Genomic DNA, 25697 nt, shown 5'->3' on the forward strand with positions numbered 1-25697 from the left:
GGCCGGGCCGGGAGGGTACTTAGGGCCGGAGCTGGCCCAGGGTACGGTGGCTGCAGGGCTCCGGCAACCGCTCCAGTAACGCCACTGGCTCCGCGGCGCGCAGGCTGGGCTGCAGGCTCTCGGCTGCAGCGTTCGGTGAGTGCTGGGGACCCGGGGCCACCGCGGCGGAAGTGACCTTGGCGGGGATGGTCCTACCCGGCCGCCGAGACGGCTGCCTCTGCGCCCCCAGTCGGGCCCAGGCGCGGCCTCGCGGCGTCCCTGGGGGCCGGCGGGGAGCCGGGACCCTGGGGACTGTCCCTGACGGGCGGGCTGGGATGGGAGTCCGCGCGCTCCGAAGCGTCGGCGAGAAAAGCAGAAAACAGCCCCGCCCGCCAGCTCCCTCCCCTCCGCTCCCCTCTCCCGGCTGTGCGCCGGACCCGGCCCTGGGAGCGGGGATGCGGCCAGGAGCGCCGAGGGAGGCGCCTGCGAGAAACAGCTCGGCCGGGTCGGGAGGCTGCTGCCTCGGACCGCGCTCCCAGCGCCTGGGCCTCGGTGTCTCCGGGACAAACTGCCGACGTAATCGCATCTGCCGGCGTCTATTTTTGGTTTATTTCCCCCTCATTCCAAAGGATTTGCCTGGCCAACTGTCTGCGCAAGATCCTACGCAATTCCTGGGACCCCAGAAAACAGGTCCTGTTGAAGAACAGGGATGGCACTGGGTGGGCTGGCGAGGAACCTGCACGGTGTTAAATCCGTAAACAGGAAGAGAAACCAAGCAGCGAAACCAAGAGGCGAATGGGCTATTGGATGCCGGGTGGGGAGAAGGCCGGGGGCGCTCCCTGCCCCTGGACTCCAGTAGAGGGAGGCCGGGCAGAGTCCCTGGGGCGCCACCTCCCCCTCGGTTAGTAGCCCTGGAGGCCGGGGGAGTAGGCCTCTGGGGAGCAGTGGGTGCTGGGTGTGGGGCGTTGCAGGCAGGCTGGGGTGGGCGACCCAGGTGGAAGTTAATTGCACTTGGCTTCCTGGTGGGCCTGTGTCACCCCCTTCACAGGCGTTGAGAAAGCCAGCAGGCTGGCAAAAAAAAGGACCCTAGGGCAGGCCCCACACTCCTCCTAACGGAGGAGAGACCCCCCAAACCCACTGGAGAAGTGACGCTGGGGGGGCTCAAAGGCAGACCTGGCACCTTTTTGTAGCCTGGAAAAACTGATTCCCACTGCCTCCCGCCGGAGGAGAGAATAGCTGAGATGCACCCTTTTTGAATCCAAACGTTCAGGAAGGTAAGGCGAAGAGGCCTAAGAGGGCGTTGGCTTGGTTAAGGGCTGCTCTTTCTCTTCCATAACATCCGTTCTTTTTTTTTTTTTTTTTTTTTTGAGACGGAGTCTGGCTCTGTCTCCCAGGCTGGAGCACAGTGGCGCAATCTCGGATCACTACAACTTCCGCCTTCCAGATGCAAGCTATTCTCCTGCCTCAGCCTCCCGAGTAGCTGGGATTACAGGTGCCCGCCACCACGCCCAGCAAATTTTTGTATTTTTAGTAGAGATGGGGTTTCACCATGTTGAGCAGGCAGGTCTTGACCTCCTGACTTCAGGTAATCCGCCTGCCTCGGCCTCCCGGTGAGTCACGGTGCCTGGCCAAGAACTGTTTCTTCTTGGCTTTGGTGATGGTGACTTAGAACCCGCCAGCTCCTGGAGAAAGGGGCTGGGCCGCCCACCCTGTGTAGCTTTCCTAAAGACAGAGTCAAACGTCTCCTGGAGAACAGAGGCTTCCCTTCCTCTTTGGTCATTTGTCCCCGAGCTGGGGGTACCCCCTGGTGGAAAGGCAGAGGTCCCTTGCCCCCCAGGTGGCAACGCAGGCCAGACACGGCCCTGGCACAGCTCTCGCCCCAACAGCTCTCCTGGATGTTGGCTCAGGACCCCGCTGTTTCCAACTGGTTAGGCGGCGAGGGGTGGCGGCCGTTTGGCTCCAGGTTGAAACTGCCCATGTGGTGCTGATTTAGCAGATTGGCGAGGCTCTTTTGTAGGCAGGTTCTTTTCTTTCCCCAGCTGCTGGACCTGGGAGTTGGAAGAGAAGGTGCACCCATTTTAGGGGTAACATATTCTCTGTTGCTCTTGGTTGGATTGGGAAGTGAATTGAAGGGAGGTCACGTTTCAGGAGTGCTTTGGGATGTCTGTCAGTGATTTTTCTTTTCTTTCTTAATTTCTTTTTTTTTTTTTTTCTGAGACACTCTCTCTCTGTCGCCCAGACTGGAGTGCAGTGGTGCGATCTCGGCTCACTGCCACCTCCGCCTCTCATGTTCAAGCAATTCTCCTGTCTCAGCCTCCCTCCCAAGTAGCTGGGATTGCCAGTGCCCATCACCACACCTGGCTTTTTTTTTTTTTTGTATTTTTAGTAGAGACGGGCTTTCCTCATGTTAACCAGGCTGGTTTTCGAACTCCTGATCTCAAGTGATCCGCCTCAGCCTCCCAAAGTGCTAGGATTACAGGCATGAGCCACCGCGCAGTGGGGGATGATTTTCTTAAATCTGGTAATGAGTTGTGGTTGTGTAGAGTAACATGCCGTCCTTTTGAGATAAGGACTGAAACACTGAGGGAGGAGTTACAGGTATGCCGATTCTTCTCCTTTTCTTTTTTCTTTTTCTTTTTTTTTTTTTTTTGAGGTGGAGTCTTACTCTTTCACCCAGGCTGGAGTGCAGTGGCAAGATGTCAGCTCACTGCAACCTCTGCTTTCTGTGTTAAAGCCATTCTTCTTCCTCAGCCTCTTGACTAGCTACGATTACAGGCATGCGCCTCCACACTCGGCTAATTTTATTTTTAGTAGAGATGGGGGTTTGCCACATTGGCCAGGCTGGTCTCGAACTCCTGGCCTCGTGATCCGCCCACCTCGGCTCCCAAAGTGCTGGGATTACAGGTATGAGCCACTGCGCCCAGTCTGCTGCCTCTTTTCGATGGTCTGGCCTAAGGAAATTATTGGAAAAATGTGCGGTTGAGTGATATTTACTGGGCACTTACACATGGTTCATGTAAAGGGAGACGGTTGGGGTGACAGGCAGTTGAGTCTAGGGGAGGCATGTGCAGATGTGCTGTGCCTCTGGGATATCAGGGTGGCAGGCAGCAGTCTCTACGTCTGGTCCCAGGCTGCCTGGGGAAGAGTGTGTGGGAGGCAAACCTTGCGCCCTGGCATGGTGGTTAATGTTTATATTTACCCTAGCTTGTGTGGGGTAGGAGGTTTAGGGATCAAATTCCACTCTGTGTAGACTTTTTTGAAACAGAGTTTCACTCTTTCACCCAGGCTGGAATGCTGTGGCACAATCTCAGCTCACTGCAACCTCACCTTCCAGGTTCAAGCAATGCTCCTGCCTCAAGCCTCCCGAGTAGTTGGGATTACAGGCATGCACCACCATGCCTGGCTACTTTTTATATTTTTAGTAGAGACCTCAAATGATCTGCCCGCCTCGCCTCCCAAAGTGTTGGGATTACAGGTGTGAGCCACTGTGCCCAGCCCTGTGTTTCGACTTTTAACTAATCTCTTTTTTAGCTTCAAGCCTTATCCTCCGCCTCTATAGACCACTCCTGGGCCTGTTTCCTGGTCCTTCCAAGGGCCATTGTATTCCCTGTCTGCTGCTCCTCTTTTGGATTCTCCTGCACATTTTTTTGTTCATTCATTCATTCATTTATTGTTTGATTCATGACAGGGTCTTGCTTTGTCTCCCAGGCTGGTGTGCAGTGGTGCAACCACGGCTCACAGCAGCCTCAGCCACCCAGACGTAAGCGATCTGGTTCCCACCTCAGCCTCCCGAGTAGTAAGTAGCTGGGACCACAGGCGGTGCCCAGCCTTTTTTTTTTTTTTTTTTTTCCTTTGTAGAGACAGGGTCTCACTATTGCCAGGACTGCTGTGAAACTCCTGGTTTCAAGTGATCACCTTGCCTCCTCCCACTTAGGCCTTCCAAATGCTGGGATTACAAGGCATGAGTCACCTCCAGGCCTTTTTGTACTTTTAAAACTCCGCATCAGTGTATAAACAATGTTATTAAAGTTTATATGACTTCAGTTACACTACATGGATCCTTTTTCACTCACGGTTGTGAGATTTATTTCGGTTGCTACATCCAGTTCTAGTCCATTTGTGTTAAGTGCCCAGTGTGTTTATCTACTGAGGGACAGTTATGTTATTTCGTTTTCACTATTATCCCGTGCTACAATAAATATCCTGTGTCTCCCAGATACTTAGAAGAGTTTCTGCAGGGCAAATGTGGGAGAGCTTGTTTCTGGGTCATGAGGTGTGTTCATCTTCCATCTTGCTAGATGCTGGCAAAGGGTTCTTCAGTGTGGTTGCATCAATTTACACGCCCAGCAGTGTGCAGAGTTCCTGTTCCTCACATTTACCAACACTAGATACTACTAGACTTTGATTTTTGCCAATCTGATGGGTTTGAAGTGGTACCCCTGTTTTAATTTCATGACCAGAAATTCAAATTTAATCTTTGCCATAGGACAACAGTAACCCACTTATGCCTAGTGTTCCATTATTGGAACGCTAAGCATGTGGGAGTTTTTACATTGTACTGCTCAGGGTCATCGCCAAGGTCTGATGTTTTTACTCATGCAAAAATTAAAAAAATTGCAACCTATGGCATAAATGGGTTGAGTGACACTTTTCCAGTTTTTATTGTTGGTCAGTGATGGCACATGTGCTGGTTTTTTTGTTTTTTGTTTTGAGACAGAGTCTCGCTGTGTTGCCAGGCTGGAGTGCACTGGCGTAATCTCGGCTCACTGTAACCTCCGCCTCCCAGGTGCAAGCGATTCTTCTGCCTCAGCCCCCTGAGTAGCTGGGGTTACAGGCATGTGCCACCACACCCAGCTAATTTTTGTATTTTTAGTAGAGACGTGGTGTTGCTGTGTTTGTCGGGCTGGTTTTGAACTCCTGACCTCATGATCTGCCCGTCTTGGCTTCCCAGAGTGCTGAGATTACAGGCCTGAGCCACCGCCAGCCTATTTATTTTTTATTTTAAATTTTTAATTTTCTAAATAGAGATGGGGTCACTATCCTGCTCAGGCTGGTCTTAATCTCCTGGGTTCAGTCGATCCTCCCACCTTGGCCTCCCGAAGTGTCAGAATTATAGATGTGAGCCACTGTGCCCAGCCCAGAACTGATGTTTTGTAAATGCTGGGTGCTGAGAAGGACGTGTGGCTGGCAGTCTTGACTGTGTTATCTGTCTTTACCAGGCCAGTAACTTCTTTGGTCTGGTCATCAAGGTAATGTAGCATCACCAGCCAGCATGCATGGAGGAGGATGGGACCAATGTGGCCAAGATGGTAACGGGACCAGTAGAGAACCCTGTAGAAGACATCTAGATATTCTGCCCTAAGAGCCGGGAGGGCCGGGCTGTCTCATGATCCTCTGACCTGCTGACTTGGACTCTGGCAGAATGTGCACACACACATAGTCACACAGCTTCCTGGCTTGCGCAAGTCCCAGGAGGGCGGTGCCAGCCACAGGCTTCTCCCATTCGAGGGTTGGAAGTGTATTATCAAAGCACATCAGAGTGCTGGGGGTCACCTGCCACCCATTCTCAACCCACTCAGCCTTCCTGGTGTTTGGGACGTGCTTTGCTTTGGCAGTCAAGACAGCAGAACAAATCAACTTTTAAGGCCTTGTCACTGATAGTACAATTGCCATTATTTTTCATCCAAATTAGGATACTTATGAAAATAGAAATGATGACTGTGGGATGCAAACGTTGGCTGTCCTATGTGTAAGGAGATGGCTTTTCACGCTCCCAGTGACTGAGGAAGTTTCTCCCAGGTGGCGCTGCTCTGAGCCTGGTGCAGGGTGGGCACTTTCAAAAGAGTCTCCTTCCATCTTCCATCAGCCTTGCGAGATGAGTATCTGGTCCCAGGGCCCCAAGGGAGGAAAACAGGACCTAGCTGGATCCAAGAGCTAGGCCTTTCTGTGGCTGGCCTTCGTGTCAGCCTCAACTGCCCTGGTGTAATCTCACCTGCGGTAGAATTAGGGAACTGCCGTGTTCTGCAAGCTGGAGAGGCACAGAACACTAATATCATTCAATTTCAAAGGATTTCTAAAAGCTTTTATAAAGCAGGCCCAAGGTCCTTTGGTATCCGATGCAGACGTGAATGCATTGGCTCTGTCAGCATCTGAGCAAGTCAGTAACAGAACTGGGGAGCAAAAGCTTTCAGAACTTTCTAGAATATTGACTGCCTAAGTTGTCTTGTTTCCAACCAACAACGACAACAAAAAATCAACTGCTGAGGGCCTTCAGTTTTAAGCGTACGGTAGTCATTTTGTTTGCAGGATGTGGGGTTGCTGTGGCTGACCTTGTACAATATTCCACTCATAGGTGTCTTCAGGCTTATGGAGAGCAGCTTGCGTGGGCTGGGCCTGCAGTACCTGGTTTGCATAGATGATTGGCAGGTGGGCTGTATAGATGATTGGCAGGTGGGCAGCCTGGTTCAGGTGAAGGAGGTGGAGTGGGGCTTCTCTGCTTCCCCTGGTTCCCTGGGAGCCTCCAAGGCTGGTGAGCATCGCTGCTGCCTCTGCACACCTGCGCTGGGCGGGTTTTCTGACAGGTTTTCAGTTGCTTGGGGTCTAGGGCTGCAGGGAGCCCTCTCCATGGGACAGATGGGCCGCTGGTGCCCGTTCGTCAGGGGACTGATGAGACCGAGGCCTGAGAGCCCTTTGGATTTTGTTTTTGTCCTTAATTTAACTGTAAGCCAAGAATCTACTAAACACGGTTCCATTAGGCGCAAAGACATAACACATGAGAGGCCACAGCAAGGCTGTGATTCATACTCAAAAAAAAGGAAAGGTCTTTGGGGTCTTCTGGGTCACAGCAGAACATAGTTGAGGTCAGCACACTCCCACCCAGTGCAGGACTGCTCCAGCGTTGAGGTACGTCTGGCAGGTTGAAGTAGGGGAAGATGAAACTCGCCAAAGTCTTGTTTTGTGGGTGCACTTAAGTGGTTGAAGCTTCAGGAGCAACTGCTGTTACTAGCAGTGAACGCCAAGACTAGTTTTTGTAAAAGAGAAAGAAACAAGGTTCTCTGGGAAGGTCTTACTGAGCTTTCACAGTCTCCCTACCTTTCCACTTTTCCCCTGCTCTTAGCCGCTCTGCTGGCCTATAAGGCACAGTCTTCATTTGTGGCTTCTGGCAAAATGTAAGCACTTGACATTTGTTTATTTTTTTGTTTTTTTTGTTGTTGTTTTTTATGAGACGGAGTTTCGCTCTTGTTGCCCAAGGTGGAGTGCAATGGTGCGATCTCAGCTCACTGCAGCCTCCGCCTCTTGGGTTCAAGCAATTGTCCTGCCTCAGCCTCCTGAGTAGTTGGGATTATAGGCTCACAACCACCACGCCCGGCTAATTTTTTGTATTTTTAGTAGAAAAGGGATTTCACCATGTTAGCCAGGCTGGTCTTGAACTCCTGACCTCAGGTGATCCACCTCCTTGGCCTCCCAAAGTGCTGGGATTACAGGTGTGAGCCACTAGGCCCAGCCAACTTTCAATTCTTTAGAGCTGATGACTGAGAGGAGCCAGCAGTACATCCACAGCACCAACGAACGAGGAAGAGCAAAATACTGTATGAGAGATTTGCTAAGAATTCTTTCACTTTTTTTCTCTATCAGCCAGGAGCTAGCAACATGGCTTATTTGGAAATTTTAGGTATACATGTCCTGTCTCAGATCCTTTGCAGATTTAAAGTGCAGTCTACCTGAGGGCTCTGTGACCATGTAAGAAAGCTTTTTCTTTTTTTTTTTTTTTTCTCTGAGACATAGTCTTGCTGTGTCACCCAGGCTGGAGTGCAGTGGCGCGATCTCAGCTCACTGCAACCTCTGCCTCCTGGGTTCAAGCAATTTTCCTGCCTCAGCCTCCTGAGTAGCTGGGACTACAGGCACCGCCACCACGCCCGGCTGATTTTTAGTAGAGACAGGGTTTCACCATGTTGGCCAGGTTGGTCTTGAACTCCTAACCCCATGATCCACCTGCCTCAGCCTCGTATTTTTTTTTTTAGACAGAGTCTCGCTCTGTTGCCCAGGCTGGAGTGCTGTGGTGTGATCTCAGCTCAGTGCAGCCTCTGCCTCCTAGATTCAAGTGATTCTCCTGCCTAAGCCTCCCAAGTAGCTGGGATTCCAGGCACTCACAACCGTGCCCCGCTAATTTTTCTATTTTTAGTAGAGACAGGAGTTTCACCTTGTTTAATAGAGACAGGAGTTTAGTAAAGACAGGCTGGTCTCGAACTCCTGACCTCAGGTGATCCGCCTGCCTCGGCCTCCCAAAGTGCTGGGATTACAGTGCGTGAGCCACTGTGCCTGGCCAGAAAGCTTTTATCCGAGCTTGGTGGCAGCCCAAAACTGATTCTTTGAGGATGCCAGGACTTAACACCTCCTGTGACTTAGCAGCACCTCCTCTCCTTTGACTTTCATTCCACCTCCTTCCAGGATCCCAAGGTCCCTATTTATCCTGGAAACGGCTTCAAGGTAGTCTAGGGTGCCGTTTGCCGGGGGAGGAAGGTGCTCTGGTTGATAGAGTCACCTGGCCACACACTCTTTTTGGCACGTAACAACATTCTGCAGAGCTGGAGTGGAGCGTGTTTTCTCATAAGCGCTCTGCAGGTTTGGAGAGAGAAGACAGGAGGAGCACCCTTTTCTGTTTTTTTTGTTTTTTTTTTTTAACCCAAAGATTAGCTTGGAAAAGGGGCAGAAGGGTGCAGTGGAACTCAGGCCTGCCCAAGCAGCCCAGCGGACCAAGGTCTAGAGATGACATCTGCTCGCAGCTGTTCTTCCACCAGCCCGCATCCTGGAAAGAGGTCTTGTGGCACACAAGAGTTCACATCCTTCCCTTGTGAAATAAGGACTTTGTGTTCATCATCTCTTGTAAGAAGCAGAGCAGAAAGCACAGAATTAAGAAATAAAAGGGAAGTGGGTGCCTATATAAAGGGAAGTGAAAATGGGTTGCTGTCCCATGCAAAGACCCTGGAAACCTGTTAACAGCCCAGCTTGTAACTTTCACCATCTGCATTTGTCCAGAGTGATTGAGATTTGCGTTGTTGTGGAGAGAAAGGCACCTGTTGCACAATGGAGTGAGATTGCCACTGCTGTCAGGACCTCTGTGCTTGGCTTCACGCTTTTTGGGTTCTCAGCAGTCTTGCGACCCTCAAGAGTGAAAGCATTTTTGGATGTTAAATGCTGGGGTTAATTGAAGTTAAGAGCTTGTTTTACTGGGCATGGTGGCTCACACCTATAATCATGACACTTTGGGAGGCCAAGACGGGCAGATCACTTGAGTCCAGGACTTTGAGACCAGCCTGGGCAACATAGCAAAACCCCATCTCTATAAAAAATACAAAACTTAGCCGGGCATAGTGGTGCATGCCTGTAGTCCCAGCTACTTAGGAGGCTGAGGGGAGCAGAGCAGATCTCTTGAGCCTGGGAGGCAGAGGCTGCAGTGAGCCGTGATCGTGCCACTGCACTCCAGCCTGGGCAACAGAGTGAAATCCTGTCGACGGAGTCTTGCTTTTTCACCCAGGCTGGAGTGCAGTGGCGCAATCTCGGCTCACTGCAAGCTCTGCCTCCCGGGTTCACGCCATTCTCCTGCCTCAGCCTCTCCGAGTAGCTGGGACTACAGGCGCCCGCCACCATGCCCGGCTAATTTTTTGTATTTTTATTTAGTAGAGACGAGGTTTCACCGTGGTCTCGATCTCCTGACCTCGTGATCCGCCCGCCTCGGCCTCCCAAAGTGCTGGGATTACAAGCGTGAGCCACCGCGCCCGGCCGAGATCCTGTCTTAAAGAAAAAAAAAAACAAAAAAAACTTGTTTTCATTTAGACTCTTCCTGGCGTTGGGGACCTACTGGAATAGGTTTAGTGTGAACTGAGGGCTAGAAGTGGTAGAGGAGAGAGGAGACAGGGAGGGAACAGAGCCCACTGGAGCGACTGCACTTCCCACCTTATCATTGCACGCCAGGCACGTGCCGGCGCTTTGGTCCTTCTCACTTCATTCTTGACTGCCACCTGAGACACGGTGGTTACTAGCTCCATTTTATAGGTGGTGAAACTGAGGCTTGGGGAAGGTCAGACCCCAAGGGTGCCATTTAGTTAGTGGCAGAGCCAGATCCAAATGCAGGTCTCCTTACTCCAAGTGCAGGACTCATTTTATCGGCCGGTTGCAGCAGGCTGGTGGCCCCTTGAACCCCAACCTGGATACCATAGGGGAGGAGCAGAGAAGCTAGGAACACCACAGCCCTGGGCCAAGGTGCAGGGCTGAAAGAACTTCCCAGCACTCACCCTGGGAGTAGTAGAATGGGCTGGGCCCAGGGGCTGGCAGCGGTGGCCCCGGGGAGTCTGGGAATGAGTAGGGAGCACAGGGAGGTGTGGGAGGGCCTGGGAACCATGAAAAGGAGGGCGGGTGCAGGGAAAGGTGCAGGGAAGTCGCCTGCTAGTGAAGTGGCGAGGGGGCCCTGTGGGACTCCAGGGAATGGCCCTGGCGGGTTGTCCTCCAGGAGTTGAGAGCCATTGGACATGGCAGCTGCCTGTGTTCTCAGCCACCACAGAAACCAAAGAAATCTTGCTTTAAAAATTCAAGTTGCCATGGAAACGCTCCCATCCTCGACTTGGCTTATTATTTAAAATAACATCTCTATAGCACAAAGCCCCGGGGGACATCCGAGGACACACCTGTCTGCCCACGAGACACACCAACCTCAAAGTGTGGAGGCTGTGTGGGTCACTGACACGCATGGCCACGTGAGACGCTGCCTACCCATGAATCACAGAAAAGGGGAAGTTTTTGTTTTTGTTTTTGTTTTGAGATGGAGTCTCGCTCTTTCGCCCAGGCTAGAGTGCAGTGGCGCAATCTCGGCTCACTGCAAGCTCTGCCCCCCCGGGTTCACGTCATTCTCCTGCCTCACTCTCCCGAGTAGCTGGGACTACAGGCGCCTGCCACCACAGCCAGCTCATTTTTTGTATTTTTAGTAGAGATGGGGTTTCACCATGTTAACCAGGATGGTCTCGATCTCCTGACCTCGTGATCCACCCGCCTCGGCCTCCCAAAGTGCTGGGATTACAGGCGTGAGCCACCGCGCCCAGCCAATAAGGGGAAGATTATTAAGAAAGTCACTAGGGGCCAGGTCCAGTGGCTCAGGCTTGTAATCCCAGCACTTTGGGAAGCTGAGGCAGTCAGATCCCTTGAGGCCAGGAGTTCCAGACCAGCCTGGCCAACATAACGAAACACCGACTATACTAAAAAAAATAAAAATTAGCCAAAAGTGGTAGTACAGGCCTGTAATCCCAGCTACTCAGGAGGCTGAGGCACAAGAATCACTTGAACCTGGGAAGTGGAGGTTTCAGTGAGCCAAGATTGTGCCACTGTACTCCAGCATGGGCCACAGAGCGAGACTCCCATCTCAAAGTCACTACGAGGGAGGATGCCTCATTGGTGGGACGGAAGACCAAATTGGAAATGCTCTGAGGAATCATTAAAACAAATGTCCTTTTATCAGTTTGGTGGCTTAGGCCTTTAGTAATACCGCCAACTGTTTTTCCTAGAAGAAACGAAACTGAAATAATAGGAACATACATTTTTTTCTTAAAAGTAAGGGAATGTTGTGAAAAAAAAGTCTCCCCACTGTAGTGACTGAGTACTGTACATCTTCCTCGGCATTTTGTGTGTAGTGGCAGGAGTGTTCCTACATGTGTAGGTTGCTGAGAGGGTCAGACGCTTATGGTCCTCAGTCACCCACAGCTTGCCTTTTCCCCACTTAACGTTGGGACTTAGGGCATTTTTACTTCGTTAGTACAATAGAATTCACTTCAACTATTTGCTTTTTTACTGTTATTTATTCATCTTATTGTTATTATTATTTTTAGATGAAGTCTCGATCTGTCGCCCAGGCTGGAGTGCATGGCACAATCCTGGCTCAGTGCAACCTCTGCCTCCTGGGTTCATGCAATTCTACTGCCTCAGCCTCCCGAGTAGTTGGGATTATAGGCGTGCACCACCACGCCTGGCTCATTTTTGTATTTTTAGTAGAGAGAGGGTTTCACTGTGTTGGCGAGGCTGGTCTTGAACTCCTGACCTTAGGTGATCCACCCGCCTCGGCCCCCCAAGGTGCTGGGATTACAGGTGTGAGCCACTGCGCCCGGTCAATTTTTTTTTTTTTTTGAGACGGAGTTTTGCTCTTGTCCAGGCTGGAGTGCAATGGTGTGATCTCGGCTCATTGCAACCTTTGCCTCCTGAGTTCAAGCAATTCTCCCGCCTCAGCCTCCCAAGTAGCTGGGATTACAGGCATGTGCCACCATGCCTGGCTAATTTTTTGTATTTAGTAAATACAGGGTTTCACCACCTTAGGCTGGTCTCGATTTCCTGACCTCACGTGATCCAACTGCCTCGGCTACAGGCATGTGCCACCATGCCCGACCAACTAGTTGCTTTTCTAATGGTTGCTTCATATTCTATTTAACCACTTACCATAATTTAACAGTTACTCTGGTATTAGATACTTGCTTCATTTCTGGTCTTTTTCTAACGCAAAAATTATTATTATTATTATTTTTTTTTTGAGTCTTGCTCTGTCGCTCAGGCTGGAGTGCAGTGGCGCAATCTCGGCTCACTGCAAGCTCCGCCTCCCGGGTTCACGCCATTCTCCTGCCTCAGCCTCTCCGAGTAGCTGGGACTACAGGCGCCCGTCACCACGCCTGGCTAATTTTTTGTATTTTTAGTAGAGACGGGGTTTCACCGTGGTCTCGATCTCCTGACCTCATGATTCGCCTGCCTCGGCCTCCCAAAGTGCTGGGATTACAAGCATGAGCCACCGAGCCCAGCAAAATTTATAGGCTAACAGAACAGACTTTTTTTTTTTTTTTCAGATGGAGTCTCACTCTGTCACCCAGGCTGGAGTGCAATGGCGTGATCTTGGCTCACTGCAGTCTCCGCCGCCCAGGTTCAAGCGATTCTCCTGCCTCAGCCTCCCAAGCAGCTGGGACTACAGGTGTGGGCCACCACACCCAGCTAATTTTTGTATTTTTAGTAGAGACGGGGTTTCACCATGTTGGCCAGGCTGGTCTCAAACTCTTGACCTCGTGATCCACCTGCCTCAGCTTCCCAAAGTGCTGGGATTACAGGCGTGAGCCACCGCGCCTGGCCTTCTAATGCAAAAATTATTTAGTGAGCACCCGTGTGCATGTATCTTTGCATTCTGTGGGATACATTTCTAAATGTCAGGTTGCCAAGTCCCAGGACATGCAGATTTAGAAGCAGGTGGGTGTCGCTGGTTGACATCTCGGTGGTTGTGCCCACTCTTAGGCACTCATTATCACGCCTTCCGTTTCCCCACGTCCTAAGCCCTGCAAGAAGTGCCAAACTGTCCAGCCTTTGCCAGTCTGATACATGCTGAATACCTCCTTGATTTTATCTGCATTTCCCTGAGGTTGAACTTATTTTATTTTATTTTTGAGCCAGAGTCTCACTCTGTCACCCACACCGTAATGCAGTGGTGAAATCTTGGCTCACCGCAATCGCCATGTCCTGGGTTCAAGCGATTCTCCTGTCTCAGCCTCCGGAGTAGCTGGGATTACAGGCACCTGCCACAACACCTGGCTAATTTTTGTATTTTTAGTAGAGTCGGGGTTTCACCATGTTGGCCAGGCTGGTTTCAAACTCCTGACCTCAGGTGATCCACCTGCCTCAGCCTCTCAAAGTGCTGCGATTACAAGCTTGAGCCACCACGCCCGGCCGGTTGAACTTATTTTTATCTGTGTTGGCCATTTATAGTTTTTCTATTATGCTGGTTCCATTTTTCTGACTTTGAAGAGCCTTTTGTGTATCAAGGAAACGTAGCCTAAAGTATATGTGAGTACTGCTTTGTCTTGTCAGTTTTTGTTTTAAAGAGACTCTTCAGTTTAATGCAAGCATTTTCCCTCGAAGGCTGTTTCCTGTCAATCCTCAGCTTTCCTCCAGCATTACCTTTTTAAAAAACTTTATTTTCTATAGTGATGGGGTCTTACTATGTTGTCCAGGCTGGTCTTGAACTCCTGGCCTCAAGTGATCCACTTGCCTTGGCCTCCCAAATACTGGGATTATAGGCGTGAGCCACCGCACCCAGACTGTTTTTCAAAGGGCATTGATTTTTTCCCTAAAACTTTTATAATTAAGATCTGTGGGCCGGGTGTGGTGGCCCACGCCTGTAATCCCAGCACTTTGGGAGGCTGAGTTGGGTGGATCACGAGGTCAGGCGTTCGAGACCAGCCTGGCCAAAATGGTGAAACCCTGTCTTTACTAAAAATATGAAAGTTAGCTGGGCATGATGGCACATGCCTGTAATCCTGCTGCTCGGGAAGCTGAGGCAGGAGAATAGCTTGAACCCAGGAGGCAGAGGTTGCAGTGAGCCAAGATCATGCCATTGCACTCCAGCCTGGGCAACAGAACAAGACTCTGTCTCAAAAAAAAAAAAAAAAAAAAATCTGTGTTGCATGTGCTACTTTTTGTGTGTGAGGAGTCCAGTGTGAAGATTCAGACTTCAGGCAGCCACTTGTACAAGCACTGTCCTGTTTCTTCTCTGGCCTCACCTAGGTACGCTGACTCCTCCACAGAGGATGTGCTTCTGAGCGGTCCGTTAGGTGCTCTGCTGATGAGCATCACCCAGCGTTTTATGACACATTTGCCGCCCCAGAGGGCTGGGCTCCCATCAGAGCTCTTTTCCACTGGTTGGGTGGGGTGGCTCACATCTGTAATCCCAGCACTTTGGGAGGCTGAGGCCAGTGGATCACCTCAGGTTATGAGTTCGAGACCAGCCTGGCTAACATGGTGAAACCCCATCTCTACTAAAAATAAAAAAATTAGGTGCGTGTGGTGGCGCACACCTGTAATCCCAGCTACTTGGGAGGCTAAGACACGAGAATTGTTTGAACCTGGGAGGTGGGGGCTGCAGTGAGCCAAGATTGTGCCACTGTACCACAGAACAAGATCCTATCTCAAAAAGAAAGCTTTTTTCCAGAGCCATCTTGCTGTCCTCATATATTTATCCTCCTAGATGAATTGCTGCTTAAGCAACAATGAAGTTTAAATTGTTCTTCAGATAGAATCCCCTGGGTGCGAGGCATTTTGTTAAGCACTGACACCGCAGTCCTGTGACTTTCATGATGACCTGTGACCTGTGGGAGGTAGAACACCTCACCCACCCGTGGAAGCCCCTGGAATGAGGGACAGGAGCCCCTGCCTCACCCAGCTCCCGGCGCCGCGGCTCTCCCCAGCCCTGGATGCAGGCGCCCAGGAGACATGTATTGCTTTTGTTGAGCTGCTCGCTTAGGAGGGTGACTCAGAGTTCAAGCTGGAAAGCTTTGGTTTGTGACTCATGAGCCAGTCCAAGATGAAACGGCTGAGGCATCGAGGTGAGAGTTTTCCTTCCCAGAAGCCTCATCTCCGCAGCCAGAAGCAGAGCCCTTGGCTGACTGGAAAAACCAGAGAGGCCCCAGGAGTGGGTGGATGGCCAGCCCAGCCCCACCTCTCAGCCTCCACCTCCACCAGCCCACACCGAGCTTGTTTATCTGTGTCTGTTGAAACTAGGACTCCTGGATTGTAACTTTTCTTACATTTCCCTGTCCCATGGGTCCTCCACTTAGGGTGTAATCACACAGACAGGCTCTTCACTGTTTCATATCACTCACTTGGGAAAGTCTCTCAAACCGTTCTACAAATCCATGCAAAGGCCGTTTAAAAATAGCAGAGAAGGCCCTGGACTCGGTCTACTCCAGCACAGCCCCTTGGCTTTCTCTCCTGGCTCTGGCCGCCTGGCCCCCGGGGACACACAGGAGGTCATGGCATGCTGCTGGCACCGGGGCAGGGAGGCGGGGATTCCACGGACACCTCAGCTCCTTAGAGTTCTCCGCCTGGGCCAGGACGAGCATGGGGGTCCCCACTGATGCCCAAGATGGTGCCCCTGTGTGTGTGAGCCCTCGACCCACATAACAGAAAGGTGTCCTGATGCCCTCTGTCCTCTCCAGGTGGATCTAGGATCCGGCTTCCAACATGTGGCAGTCCTGGGCCTCCCTCTGCTGCCTGCTGGCTTTGGCCGATGCCCGGAGCAGGCCCTCTTTCCATCCACTGTCGGATGAGCTGGTCAACGATGTCAACAAACGGAACACCACGTGGCAGGTAGGCTGTGGGGCTGCGTCCTACGTATGTCCCCTCCCAGGTCGGTCTGTGCTCACTGATTCCAGGAATGGGGAGCCAGCCATCACCGTGGCCCACAGAACATTCTGTCCTGGACTGTTGAAGAATGGCCCTGACCCCGAATCATGGCCGCTCTGGACCACGCCTCCCTCCTCTGTCCCATACCCCACGTGTGTGCATTAGTGTGTGCATGTGTATGAATATATGGTTGTGTGCACGCGGAGGTGCGTGGGGGAGTAAGTGAGCTTCGGAAGTGTTCAAAACCAGCTAGCCCCTGTGACGCCTGCCATGGCAGAGTGGCAGTTTATCAGTCCCGCCCCTGATTCCCTTTGTCTCTGCCCAGCCCTGACCCTGGGACTGACAACCAAGAATGAGGAGTGAGACATGTTGAGGGCTGGAGAGGGTCTCTGATTGTCAGCAAATGGGAGTAGATCAGGGGAGACACCCCCTCTACCTGTGTGTCACTCTGGGCTGTTCCCCAGTGCCCCCCAACCCTTGGGCCCTTGAATTGGGTAGGGCCTGGTGTGTGGGCAGCGTGCCCATCCAGCGCTATCCCAGGAGACCCTTCAGTCAGTGGGTGACTCTCTTCCAGGCCGGGCAGAACTTCTACAACGTGGACGTGAGGTACTTGAAGAGGCTGTGTGGTACCTTCCTGGGTGGGCCCAAGCCGCCCCAGAGGTGAGTGCCTGCTCTGCCGCACCGCTGTAACGTGAGTGGTGGGTGTTGGTTTGGGGCAGTGGGAAGTGGGAGAGTGAAGGCCTCTCCGGCATCCGCAGGGCTCATGCCGCCCAGGGCTGCCGACACCGCTTGAGGTACAGCACTTGTCTCTTTTCATTTTGTATTATTTACTTTCTCTCTTTATTTTATTTTTTCCTTCTCAAGTTATTAGTAGAGAAGATGCTGGTGCTTTTTTTTTGTTTTTGAGAGAGTCACTCTGTCACCCAGGCTGGAGTGCAGTGGCGTGATCTTGGCTCACTGCAACCTCTGCCTCCCAGGTTCAAGTTGATTCTCATGCCACAGCGTCCTCAGTAGCTGGGGCCACAGGCTTGCACCAGCGTGCCCGGCTAATATTTGTATTTTTAGTAGAGACTGGGTTTCACCATATTGGCCAGGCTGGTCTCGAACTCCTGGCCTCAGCAAATCATCTGCCCCCCTCGGCATCCCAGAGTGCTGGGATTACCGGCATGAGCCACCCCTAGTGTTTTCTATTGCACTTCTCCAAGGTGTCTAAGCCCCAGGTTTGACAAAGTCTGGGTCTCCACTATGTGGGCAGACTCAATCTTGAGTAATTTAAGGGGAATCTAAGAAAAGCCAGATGAGGCCGGGTGCGGTGGCTCACGCCTGTAATCCCAGCGCTTTGGGAGGCCAAGGAGAGCGGATCACCTGAGGTCAGGAGTTCGAGACCAGTCTGACCAACATGATGAAACCCCGTCTCTACTAAAAATACAAAAATTTGCCAGGCGTGGTGGCAGGTGCCTGTAATCCCAGCTACTCGGGAGGCTGAGGCTGGAGAATCGCATGAACCCAGGAGGCAGAGGTCGCGGTGAGCTGAGATCATGCCACTTCCCACGTGAGGATGGGGTAGTTAAGTTGCAGGATACTGCCTTCTGTGCAATGAATGGGGATGATATGAGAAATGATGAGAGGATCCTGGGCAGATGTTGAGGCAGGAGAGCGGGGCAAGAAACACTATCTGGACTGAATAAACTCATTTAAAAATGAGTTTATAATTTGTGGATAAACTCATTTAAAAAAATCCATTATGTAAGCCTAGAAAGAAGCGTACAACATCGCAAGTCAGGCCAGGTATGGTGGCTCATGCCTGTAATCCCGGCACTTTGGGAGGCCGAGGCAGGCAGATCATTTGAAGCCAGGAGTTTAAGACCAGCCTGGCCAACATGGTGTGAAACCCTCTTTTTACTAAAAATACAAAAATTAGCCGGGCGCTGTGGTGCATGCCTGTAATCCCAGCTCCTCAGGAGGCTGAGGCACAAGAATCGCTTGAACTCAGGGTTGCAGTGAGCAGAGATCTCACCACTGCACTCCAGCCTGGATGACAGAGTGAAATTCTGTCCACTGCTGCCCCACCCAAAAAAAATCACAGGGTGCATTGAGCAACAGAATTTCCTTTTGTTTTATGAAATCACCAGGGACACCTGTCTGCAGCCTTCTCCTGCATGTCTTGTGCTCAATTCCTTGCTGGGGGAGTGTGGCCCAGCCACAGTGACTGCTGTTAAACCAGTGGCCTTTGCAGGGATTGGGGAGGGAGTTGTGGGATCAGAGCTTATAATGAAGACCTTCCTTTATCCAGAGTTACGTTTACCGAGGACCTGAAGCTGCCTGAAAGCTTCGATGCACGGGAACAATGGCCACAGTGTCCCACCATCAAAGAGATCAGAGACCAGGGCTCCTGTGGCTCCTGCTGGGTAAGGCCCTGCTGGCTGGCGGGGAAGGGCTGGAGAGAAAGTGGGAGCAGCAGTGGGGAGTCTTGGGGGATTCGGGGTGGGGACAACTTTGACAAGGCAAGTTATAGAAACTTTGAATCCCAGTTTCCATCAATACAAAAATCACAATCCCTCTGGCCGTGAATTATGGCAAGGATTAGGCAGTGGCGGGCAGAGCATCCAGCAGATTGCAAGTCTACGTGTACGGGTGGCAAAGCAGCTCCCTTCCCCTGACACGCTGCCCCGTCCGCAAATACCAGGAGCCCTCACCGCTACTCTGCTTCAAGAAAGCATCCCTTTAGTGTCAGCGAGCTGTCTTCGTTTTGTCATTTAATTGTGGTGAAATAACGCATAACAGAAAATTTAATAATCTTAGCAATTTTATTTTTCTTTTTTTTTGGAGATGGGAGTCTTGCTCTGTCACCCAGGCTGGAGTGCAGTGGTGGGATCTTGGCTCACTGCAACGTCTGCCTCCTGGGTTCAAGCAGTTCTCCTGCTTCAGCCTCCCCAGTAGCTAAGACTACAGGCATGTGCCACCAGGCCCAGCTACTTTTTTTATTTTTAGTAGAGACGGGGTTTTGCCATGTTGGACACCCTGGTCTCAAACTCCTCACCTCAGTTGATCTGCCCTCCGTGGCCTCACAAAATGCTGGGATTACAGGTGTGAGCCACCCTGCCCAGCAACTATTTTCAAGTGTACAGTTCTGTAGCATTAAGTACATTCACAGTGTTGCTCAGCCATCGCCACCATCTGTCCCCAGGACTCTTTTTCACCTTGCAAGACAGAAACTCTGTCCCTATTAACACCAATCTCCTAGCCCCTGATAACCCCCACTCCACTCTCTGTCTCTGTGAATTTGACTCCTAGGGACCTCATACAAGTGGATCACACAGTATTTATTTTCTGGGTGAGCTGTGTTTTTTGTTAAGAAAAAAACACAGCCAGGTGCGGTAGCTCAGGCCTGTAATCTCAACACTTTGGGAGGCTGAGGCGGGCGGATCACCTGAGGTCAGGAGACCAGCCTGGCCAACATGGTCTACTAAAAAGACAAAACTTAGCTCTACTAAAAAGACAAAACTTAGCTGGGTGTGGTGGTCTCTATTAAAAAGACAAAACTTAGCTGGGTGTGGTGGCAGGCACCTGTAATCCCAGCTACTCTGGAGGCTGAGGCAGGAGAATTGCTTGAACCCAGGAGGTATAGGTTGCAGTGAGCTGAGACTGCGTCACTGCATTCCAGCCTGGACAACAAGAGTGAAACTCCGCCTCCAGAAACACACACGCGCGCGCACACACACACACACACACACACACACACACACACTAAAACTACACATTTTACAGATTTCAGAAATGAACCAAGTTCCCAGGCAGAGGTTCATGGTGGTGCTTCTCTTGCTTTAAAAGCTGAGTTGGGCAGATGTTGAGGCAGGAGGGTGGGGCAACTGGCGCGTCATGTCTCTAATCCTAGCACTCTGGGAGGCTGAGGTGGGCAAATCACTTGAACCCAGGAGTTCAAGACCAGTCTGGCCAACATAGCAAGACCCCATTTCTACCAAAGAAAATAAAAGCTGAGTTTGAGCCCCAGGAGCCTCCCCTGGTGTTGAGAGATCAGTTGCCTACAAGGTCTGAGGTGCCCCTGTGGCCCTTTGAGGGGACTGCTGCAGAGGGCCCAGCCTGGACGTGGCGGCCTCACCCGGTGGGGCTCATTCCTGCAGGCCTTCGGGGCTGTGGAAGCCATCTCTGACCGGATCTGCATCCACACCAATGCGCACGTCAGCGTGGAGGTGTCGGCGGAGGACCTGCTCACCTGCTGTGGCAGCATGTGTGGGGACGGGTGAGTCAGGCTGTGCTTCCACAGCGGGTTTAGTGCTGAGAGACCCTGGGCCCCGGCTTCTCAGTGGAGGGGACTTTGAGGACTGACTCCTGCGAGTCAGAAGTGTTTCGGGGAGACTCCGGGAGTCTGGCAGGCAGGGCCTGGCAAGGCTGCTGCTTCCAGGGAGGTGCATGAACCAAGGCTGGCCCGGCAGAGCTGTCTGAGGGGTGGCGTCCCAGCAAAACAGAGTATTAGAAAATGCGGTGGAATGTCTGGCCCCTGGCCTGGTTTGTGTCATCGCATGTTCCTTTTCCCTGCTTGGGGAAGCAGTTTGGGGCATTTCCTTATGTGTAGTTAAGGGGGATGGAGCCACCTTAACAACAAGGTGGTGGCACAGAACTTCCTGCTCCAGCTGCCTGCAGCCTCGCCTTGGTTCTGCAGTAGAGGTGTTTGCCCGCGGCTGCAGATCTGAAATGCCTGAGGGCTTAAAAAAATGTTTGTAGGCTTCTCCCCAAACTAGTTAAATGGGAATCACTGGCAATTCTCATTTCAGAGAACTGGTGGTGTTTTGTAAGTACCTCAGGGAAGTTTAGTGTCTGCTCAGTTGAGAATCACTGTTCTACCCGGAAGGGCACTCGTAGCCTGGTCCGGTGTGGACACGAACAGGAGAGCCTCCTGCCTTCTCCAGGATCTTCGTGGGCAGGGGTGGGGCTGGCGGTTATTCCCTGCAAGCTGTGCTTATCTAGGGAGTGTCCCTTGGAGGGTTTGGGGTCTGGGAGGGCTGCTGGCATCAGTTGCTGAAGGCGGGGGCAGGTCCACGAGTGACCTCCAGCACTTGGGTAGCACGCAGTGGTGTGGAGAGCGGGTGGTGCTTCTGAGAGGTTTTCATGAGAGCCTGTCTTTTCAGCTGTAATGGCGGCTATCCTGCTGAAGCCTGGAACTTCTGGACAAGAAAAGGCCTGGTTTCTGGTGGCCTCTATGATTCCCACGTAGGTGAGTGTGTCCCCTCGGCCCCTTTCCGGCCAGATGGATTAAGCAATTAACCATCATGCCTTTGCCTTTATAAAGTGGAGGGTGAGACAGAGGGCCGGGTGAAAGGTGCTGGCCAGGTGCACAGGCCTCTGGCAGGACCTGCCTGGCGTCCATGCTGCAGGCACGAGGCTGGCCTCGCCGCAGATCTGCCTGGCCCATATGGGGTTTCTCGGTGGGGGCTGTAGGTTGACTTCGCTTTCTCCCGGGTCCCATCAGGGTGCAGACCGTACTCCATCCCTCCCTGTGAGCACCACGTCAACGGCTCCCGGCCCCCATGCACGGGGGAGGGAGACACCCCCAAGTGTAGCAAGATCTGCGAGCCTGGCTATAGCCCGACCTACAAACAGGACAAGCACTACGGTAAGGGGCCTGGGGCCTGGCCACGGCACACGTGGAGGCTGGGGAGCTGCTGCATCCCTCCTCACACTGCAGGAAGAGAGCAGGGCTGAGGAGCCTTGGGGTCTAGGAACTCTAGGATAGAGGAGGGGGAGTGACGCCCTCTTGCCAGGGGAAGCAGCACACTCTCCACTTTCTGCCTGTTCCACCCTGAACTCAGCCTCAGCCCTTCCAAGCTGGAAGGGACCAAAGCCCTCATTTTACAACGGAGTGGCGTGTCCTGGAGTCCTGGGGTATCCCAGCCTCTTCCAGGGCCTCGTGCTCTCTGCTCCCTTCTCCCATTTCTGAGCTTCCAGCCTCAGCCCCAGCCCCGTCCTTAGTTCTTCAGGGGAGGCTTCCTTGAGCTCCCTGGCTGGGCAAGTCCCCTTAGATGCACAGTCTTCCCCTGGAGGCCACCAGAAATCAGTGACTGGCTGACAGTGGCACAGCATGAGGCACTGTCACCGCCCTCCCCAACCCCCAGCTCGGTTCATTTTCCAGGATACAATTCCTACAGCGTCTCCAATAGCGAGAAGGATATCATGGCCGAGATCTACAAAAACGGCCCCGTGGAGGGAGCTTTCTCTGTGTATTCGGACTTCCTGCTGTACAAGTCAGGTGCGTGCTGATGGCTGACGACAGTAGAGGGTGGGGGTCCGGAGGGGAGCCTGGGTGCCAAGGTGGGTTCAGGTGGGCCAATAGGACTTAATTAGGCAGGCAGGCGAGGGGCTGGGGAAGAGGGCTGTGTGGGGCCTTCCATCCAGGCTCACTCCTCTGAGGTGCCAGGCTGGTCCAGACAGTCTGTCTTTGTCTACCTGTTGTGCCAACACACAGATAATTCCAGAGGCCTCTCCCAGAGCCTCTGGGCTAGTTGCTTCCCATCCGTTACAGTCCAGCTCATATGTGTTTTCTGTGGAAGCGCCCCCCTCCCTGGTGGCTGTCCACGCCTGCCCTCGCCTTCATGGCTTTGTGTTGCTTTAGCGGCGTGTTCCTGTTATAATGGCAGGCTGTTCGTGTCTGCACCGGGTGACACAGTTTCTTCATCTTTGCAAAGGCCTAGATCATGCCACACACCAGTGGATGAACACACAGGGAGGACCTTGCCCTGGGCAGTGCCGTAGGGACTCGAACCAAGGAATCTGGACAGTCCCCATCCCCAAGTCCTGTCTTAGAAATCCCTTGCTCCAGATGAACAGTCTTTGCTGACTGCATCTATCCGATTAATATTTTGCTAGATTGGAACCTCCAAAGCTGTCAGCTCTTGTAAAACAGTTTGACAAAGGAAGATGATTCTGGCAAGAAAAAGTTTCTGTAAAGATGGCAGGTCTTAGCCCAGTCCTTGCCCATATTATTAAAAGATGCATTTCCACTTTGACAGTGATTTCCTCGCCAGAGAGCTTGGTTGGGCAGCCCTGAGCCCCTTAGGCAGTGTCTTTCCCATCAGCTAGCATTGGCTGCCACCAGCCCTCCCTTCTCCTCCCTCACCTCTCCAGGGTGTACCTGGAGCAGCTATTAAAACTCTTTAAGCTGTGTAACCCTTTTGACAAACCCTTACTTATGTGGAATCCCAGTATATAGAACAGATGAATCAGTTATCTAGCATTAAATGTTTTATAAATTAGAACGTATTAGAAATTCTATTTTTAAAGCCAACCAATAAGCACATTTTGTAGGAATATTTTAATATTTACTCAACAAATTTGAGTGTGTTGGGCCTTCAAAAATATATTTAACTAATTGCCCAGTGTTGTGGGAACCCCGGAGCCTCCTGATGGAGCAGCAGGTTCCTTCTAGAAGCTGTTTCTCCTGCCCAGAGGGTGACCAGCTGAGTGTGGGGGGGTGCTAGGCGGCATTGGGCAGTGGCTCGGTCTCAGTCTCAGCCAGTTCTTCCCTTCTCAGGAGTGTACCAACACATCACCGGAGAGATGATGGGCGGCCATGCCATCCGCATCCTGGGCTGGGGAGTGGAGAACGGCACACCCTACTGGCTGGTTGCCAACTCCTGGAACACTGACTGGGGTGACAACGGTGAGTGGCGGCTCCCTTCCTGCTGAGAACAGGGAGTTGTGAGCCACAGACAGTGGCCATCTCGGCTTTCTCTGTTTTACCCACTGTGCAGCCTAAAACCCTGGACCTAGGGCCAGGCTGTGAGCTCCTCCTAAGTGCCAGGCACCCAGGAGTTCCCTTTTGCTGCGAGGGCAGACTCTGAGCAGCTTCAGAGCCCACGCCTGCCACAGTTCCCACCCACAGCATTGCGCCAGATGCCATGATGGGAAGGGTGACTGGGCAGGGGGCTTGTCAGTGGAGGTGTGCCCCACGACTCCAGAAGCCTCATGGTGTTGAGGGCTGTGCTACTGGGCAAACAGCAGGATCTGCCAGGGATTAGTGACTTAGTCCCAGGTCTTTTAGGGATGAGTCTGACTATGTTGACCCTTACTTTTTATTCCCAGGCTTCTTTAAAATCCTCAGAGGACAGGATCACTGTGGAATCGAATCAGAAGTCGTGGCTGGAATTCCACGCACCGATCAGTATTGGGAAAAGATCTAATACTGCCGTGGGCCTGTCCTGCCAGTCCTGGGAGAGTTTTCCCTGAATACAGTCAGGGATTGGGGCGAGATGGGGGTAGAAATGCGTTTTATTCTTTGAGTTCACGTAAGATACAAGTTTTAGACGGGGTCTGAAGGACTGGATTGGCCAAACATCAGCCATCAGACCTGTCTTCCAAGGAGACACATCCCAAGTCCTGGCTACATCCCAGCCTGTGGTTACAGTGCAGACAGGCCATGTGAGCCACCGCTGCCAGCACAGAGCGTCCTCCCGCTGTAGACTAGTGCTATAGGGAGTGCCCGGTGCCCCAGCTGACTTTGGCCCCCTCCCCGATCCATCCATCTCCAGGGAGCAAGACAGAGACCCAGGAATGGAAAGCGAGTTCCTAACAGGATGAAAGTTCCCCCATCAGTTCCCCAGTACCTCTAAGCAAGTAGCTTTCCACATTTGGTACACGATCAGAGGAGAGATGGTGTTGGGAGCCCTTTGAAGAACGCCACAGTCTCCCAGGCCTCCTCCATCTATCGAGTTTGCAATGTCACAACCTCTCATCTTGTGCTCAGCATGATTCTTTAGTAGAAGTTTTATTTTTCGTGCACTCTGCTAATCATGTGGGTGAGTGAGTCGAACAGCTGGGAGACCTGTGCTAGTTTTACAGATTGCCTCCTAATGATGCGGCTCAAAACTAAACCAAGTGGTCAGGACTTGTTTCATACCCACTGATCTCTACTACCACAAGGAAACTAGTTTAGGAGAAACCAGCTTTTACTGTGTTTTAAAAATTACAGCTTCGCCCTGTCAAGTTAACAAGGAACGCCTCTGCCAATAAAAGGTTTCTCCTTCAACTTGAAGTCGGCTCTGATGGGATCTCAGAGATCATTTGTCACTGCCTATAGATTTGTAGCTGCTGTCTATCCTTGTCCCTGCAGAGAATCACGTCCTGGAACTGCATGTTCTTGCGACTCTTGGGACCTCATCTGAACTTCTCGCTGCCCCAGCCATGTTTTCAACCATGGCATCCCTCCCTCTTAGTTCCCTGTCATCCCCGTCAACCTTCTCTGTAAGTCCTTGGTAAGCTTGCCCTTGCTTAAGAACTAACAACATAGCTATGCTCTATTTTTTTGTTGTTGTTGAGATGGAATCTCACTCTGTCGCCGAGGCTGCAGTGCAGTGGCACCATCTCGGCTCACTGCAACCTGCGGCCTCCTAGATTCAAGCGATTCTTCTGCTTCAGCCTCCCGAGTAGCTGGGATTACAGGCACTCACCACCATGCTTGGCTAACTTTTGTATTTTTAAGTAGATATGGGATTTCACCATGTTGGCCAGGCTGG

The 25697-nt window shown here is 52.0% G+C and overlaps 1 protein-coding gene across 3 annotated transcripts; it reads left to right on the forward strand.

The window, feature by feature from the left end:
* On the forward strand, positions 1-25216 carry CTSB (cathepsin B). 3 transcript variants are annotated; one of them, XM_032162456.2, is made up of 10 exons: positions 1-135; positions 15984-16134; positions 16745-16830; positions 18464-18578; positions 20313-20431; positions 21318-21403; positions 21659-21802; positions 22319-22435; positions 23717-23845; positions 24268-25216. In XM_032162456.2, exons 2-10 carry the CDS (start codon positions 16009-16011, stop codon positions 24363-24365), a joined length of 1020 nt encoding a protein of 339 aa, XP_032018347.1. In that variant the 5' UTR covers positions 1-135; positions 15984-16008; the 3' UTR covers positions 24366-25216. The 3 variants fall into 3 exon arrangements, with proteins under 3 accessions (XP_032018347.1, XP_032018349.1, XP_032018350.1); XM_032162458.2 differs by lacking the exon at positions 1-135 and adding an exon at positions 247-669; XM_032162459.2 differs by lacking the exons at positions 1-135; positions 15984-16134; positions 16745-16830; positions 20313-20431 and having other exon boundaries at positions 18505-18578.
* Positions 25217-25697: the final 481 nt, after the last annotated feature.

The sequence above is a fragment of the Hylobates moloch genome, unplaced genomic scaffold (genome assembly GCF_009828535.3).
Source record: "Hylobates moloch isolate HMO894 unplaced genomic scaffold, HMol_V3 SCAFFOLD_8, whole genome shotgun sequence".
Classification (NCBI taxonomy): domain Eukaryota; kingdom Metazoa; phylum Chordata; class Mammalia; order Primates; family Hylobatidae; genus Hylobates; species Hylobates moloch.

Coding starts and splice junctions, on each gene's coding strand:
- CTSB (XM_032162456.2), top strand. CDS start 16,009: ATGTGGCAGTCCTGGGCCTCCCTCTGCTGCCTGCTGGCTTTGGCCGAT. Junction 16,831..18,463: donor GGGCCCAAGCCGCCCCAGAG/GTGAGTGCCTGC, acceptor TCCTTTATCCAG/AGTTACGTTTACCGAGGACC. Junction 22,436..23,716: donor CTTCCTGCTGTACAAGTCAG/GTGCGTGCTGAT, acceptor TTCCCTTCTCAG/GAGTGTACCAACACATCACC.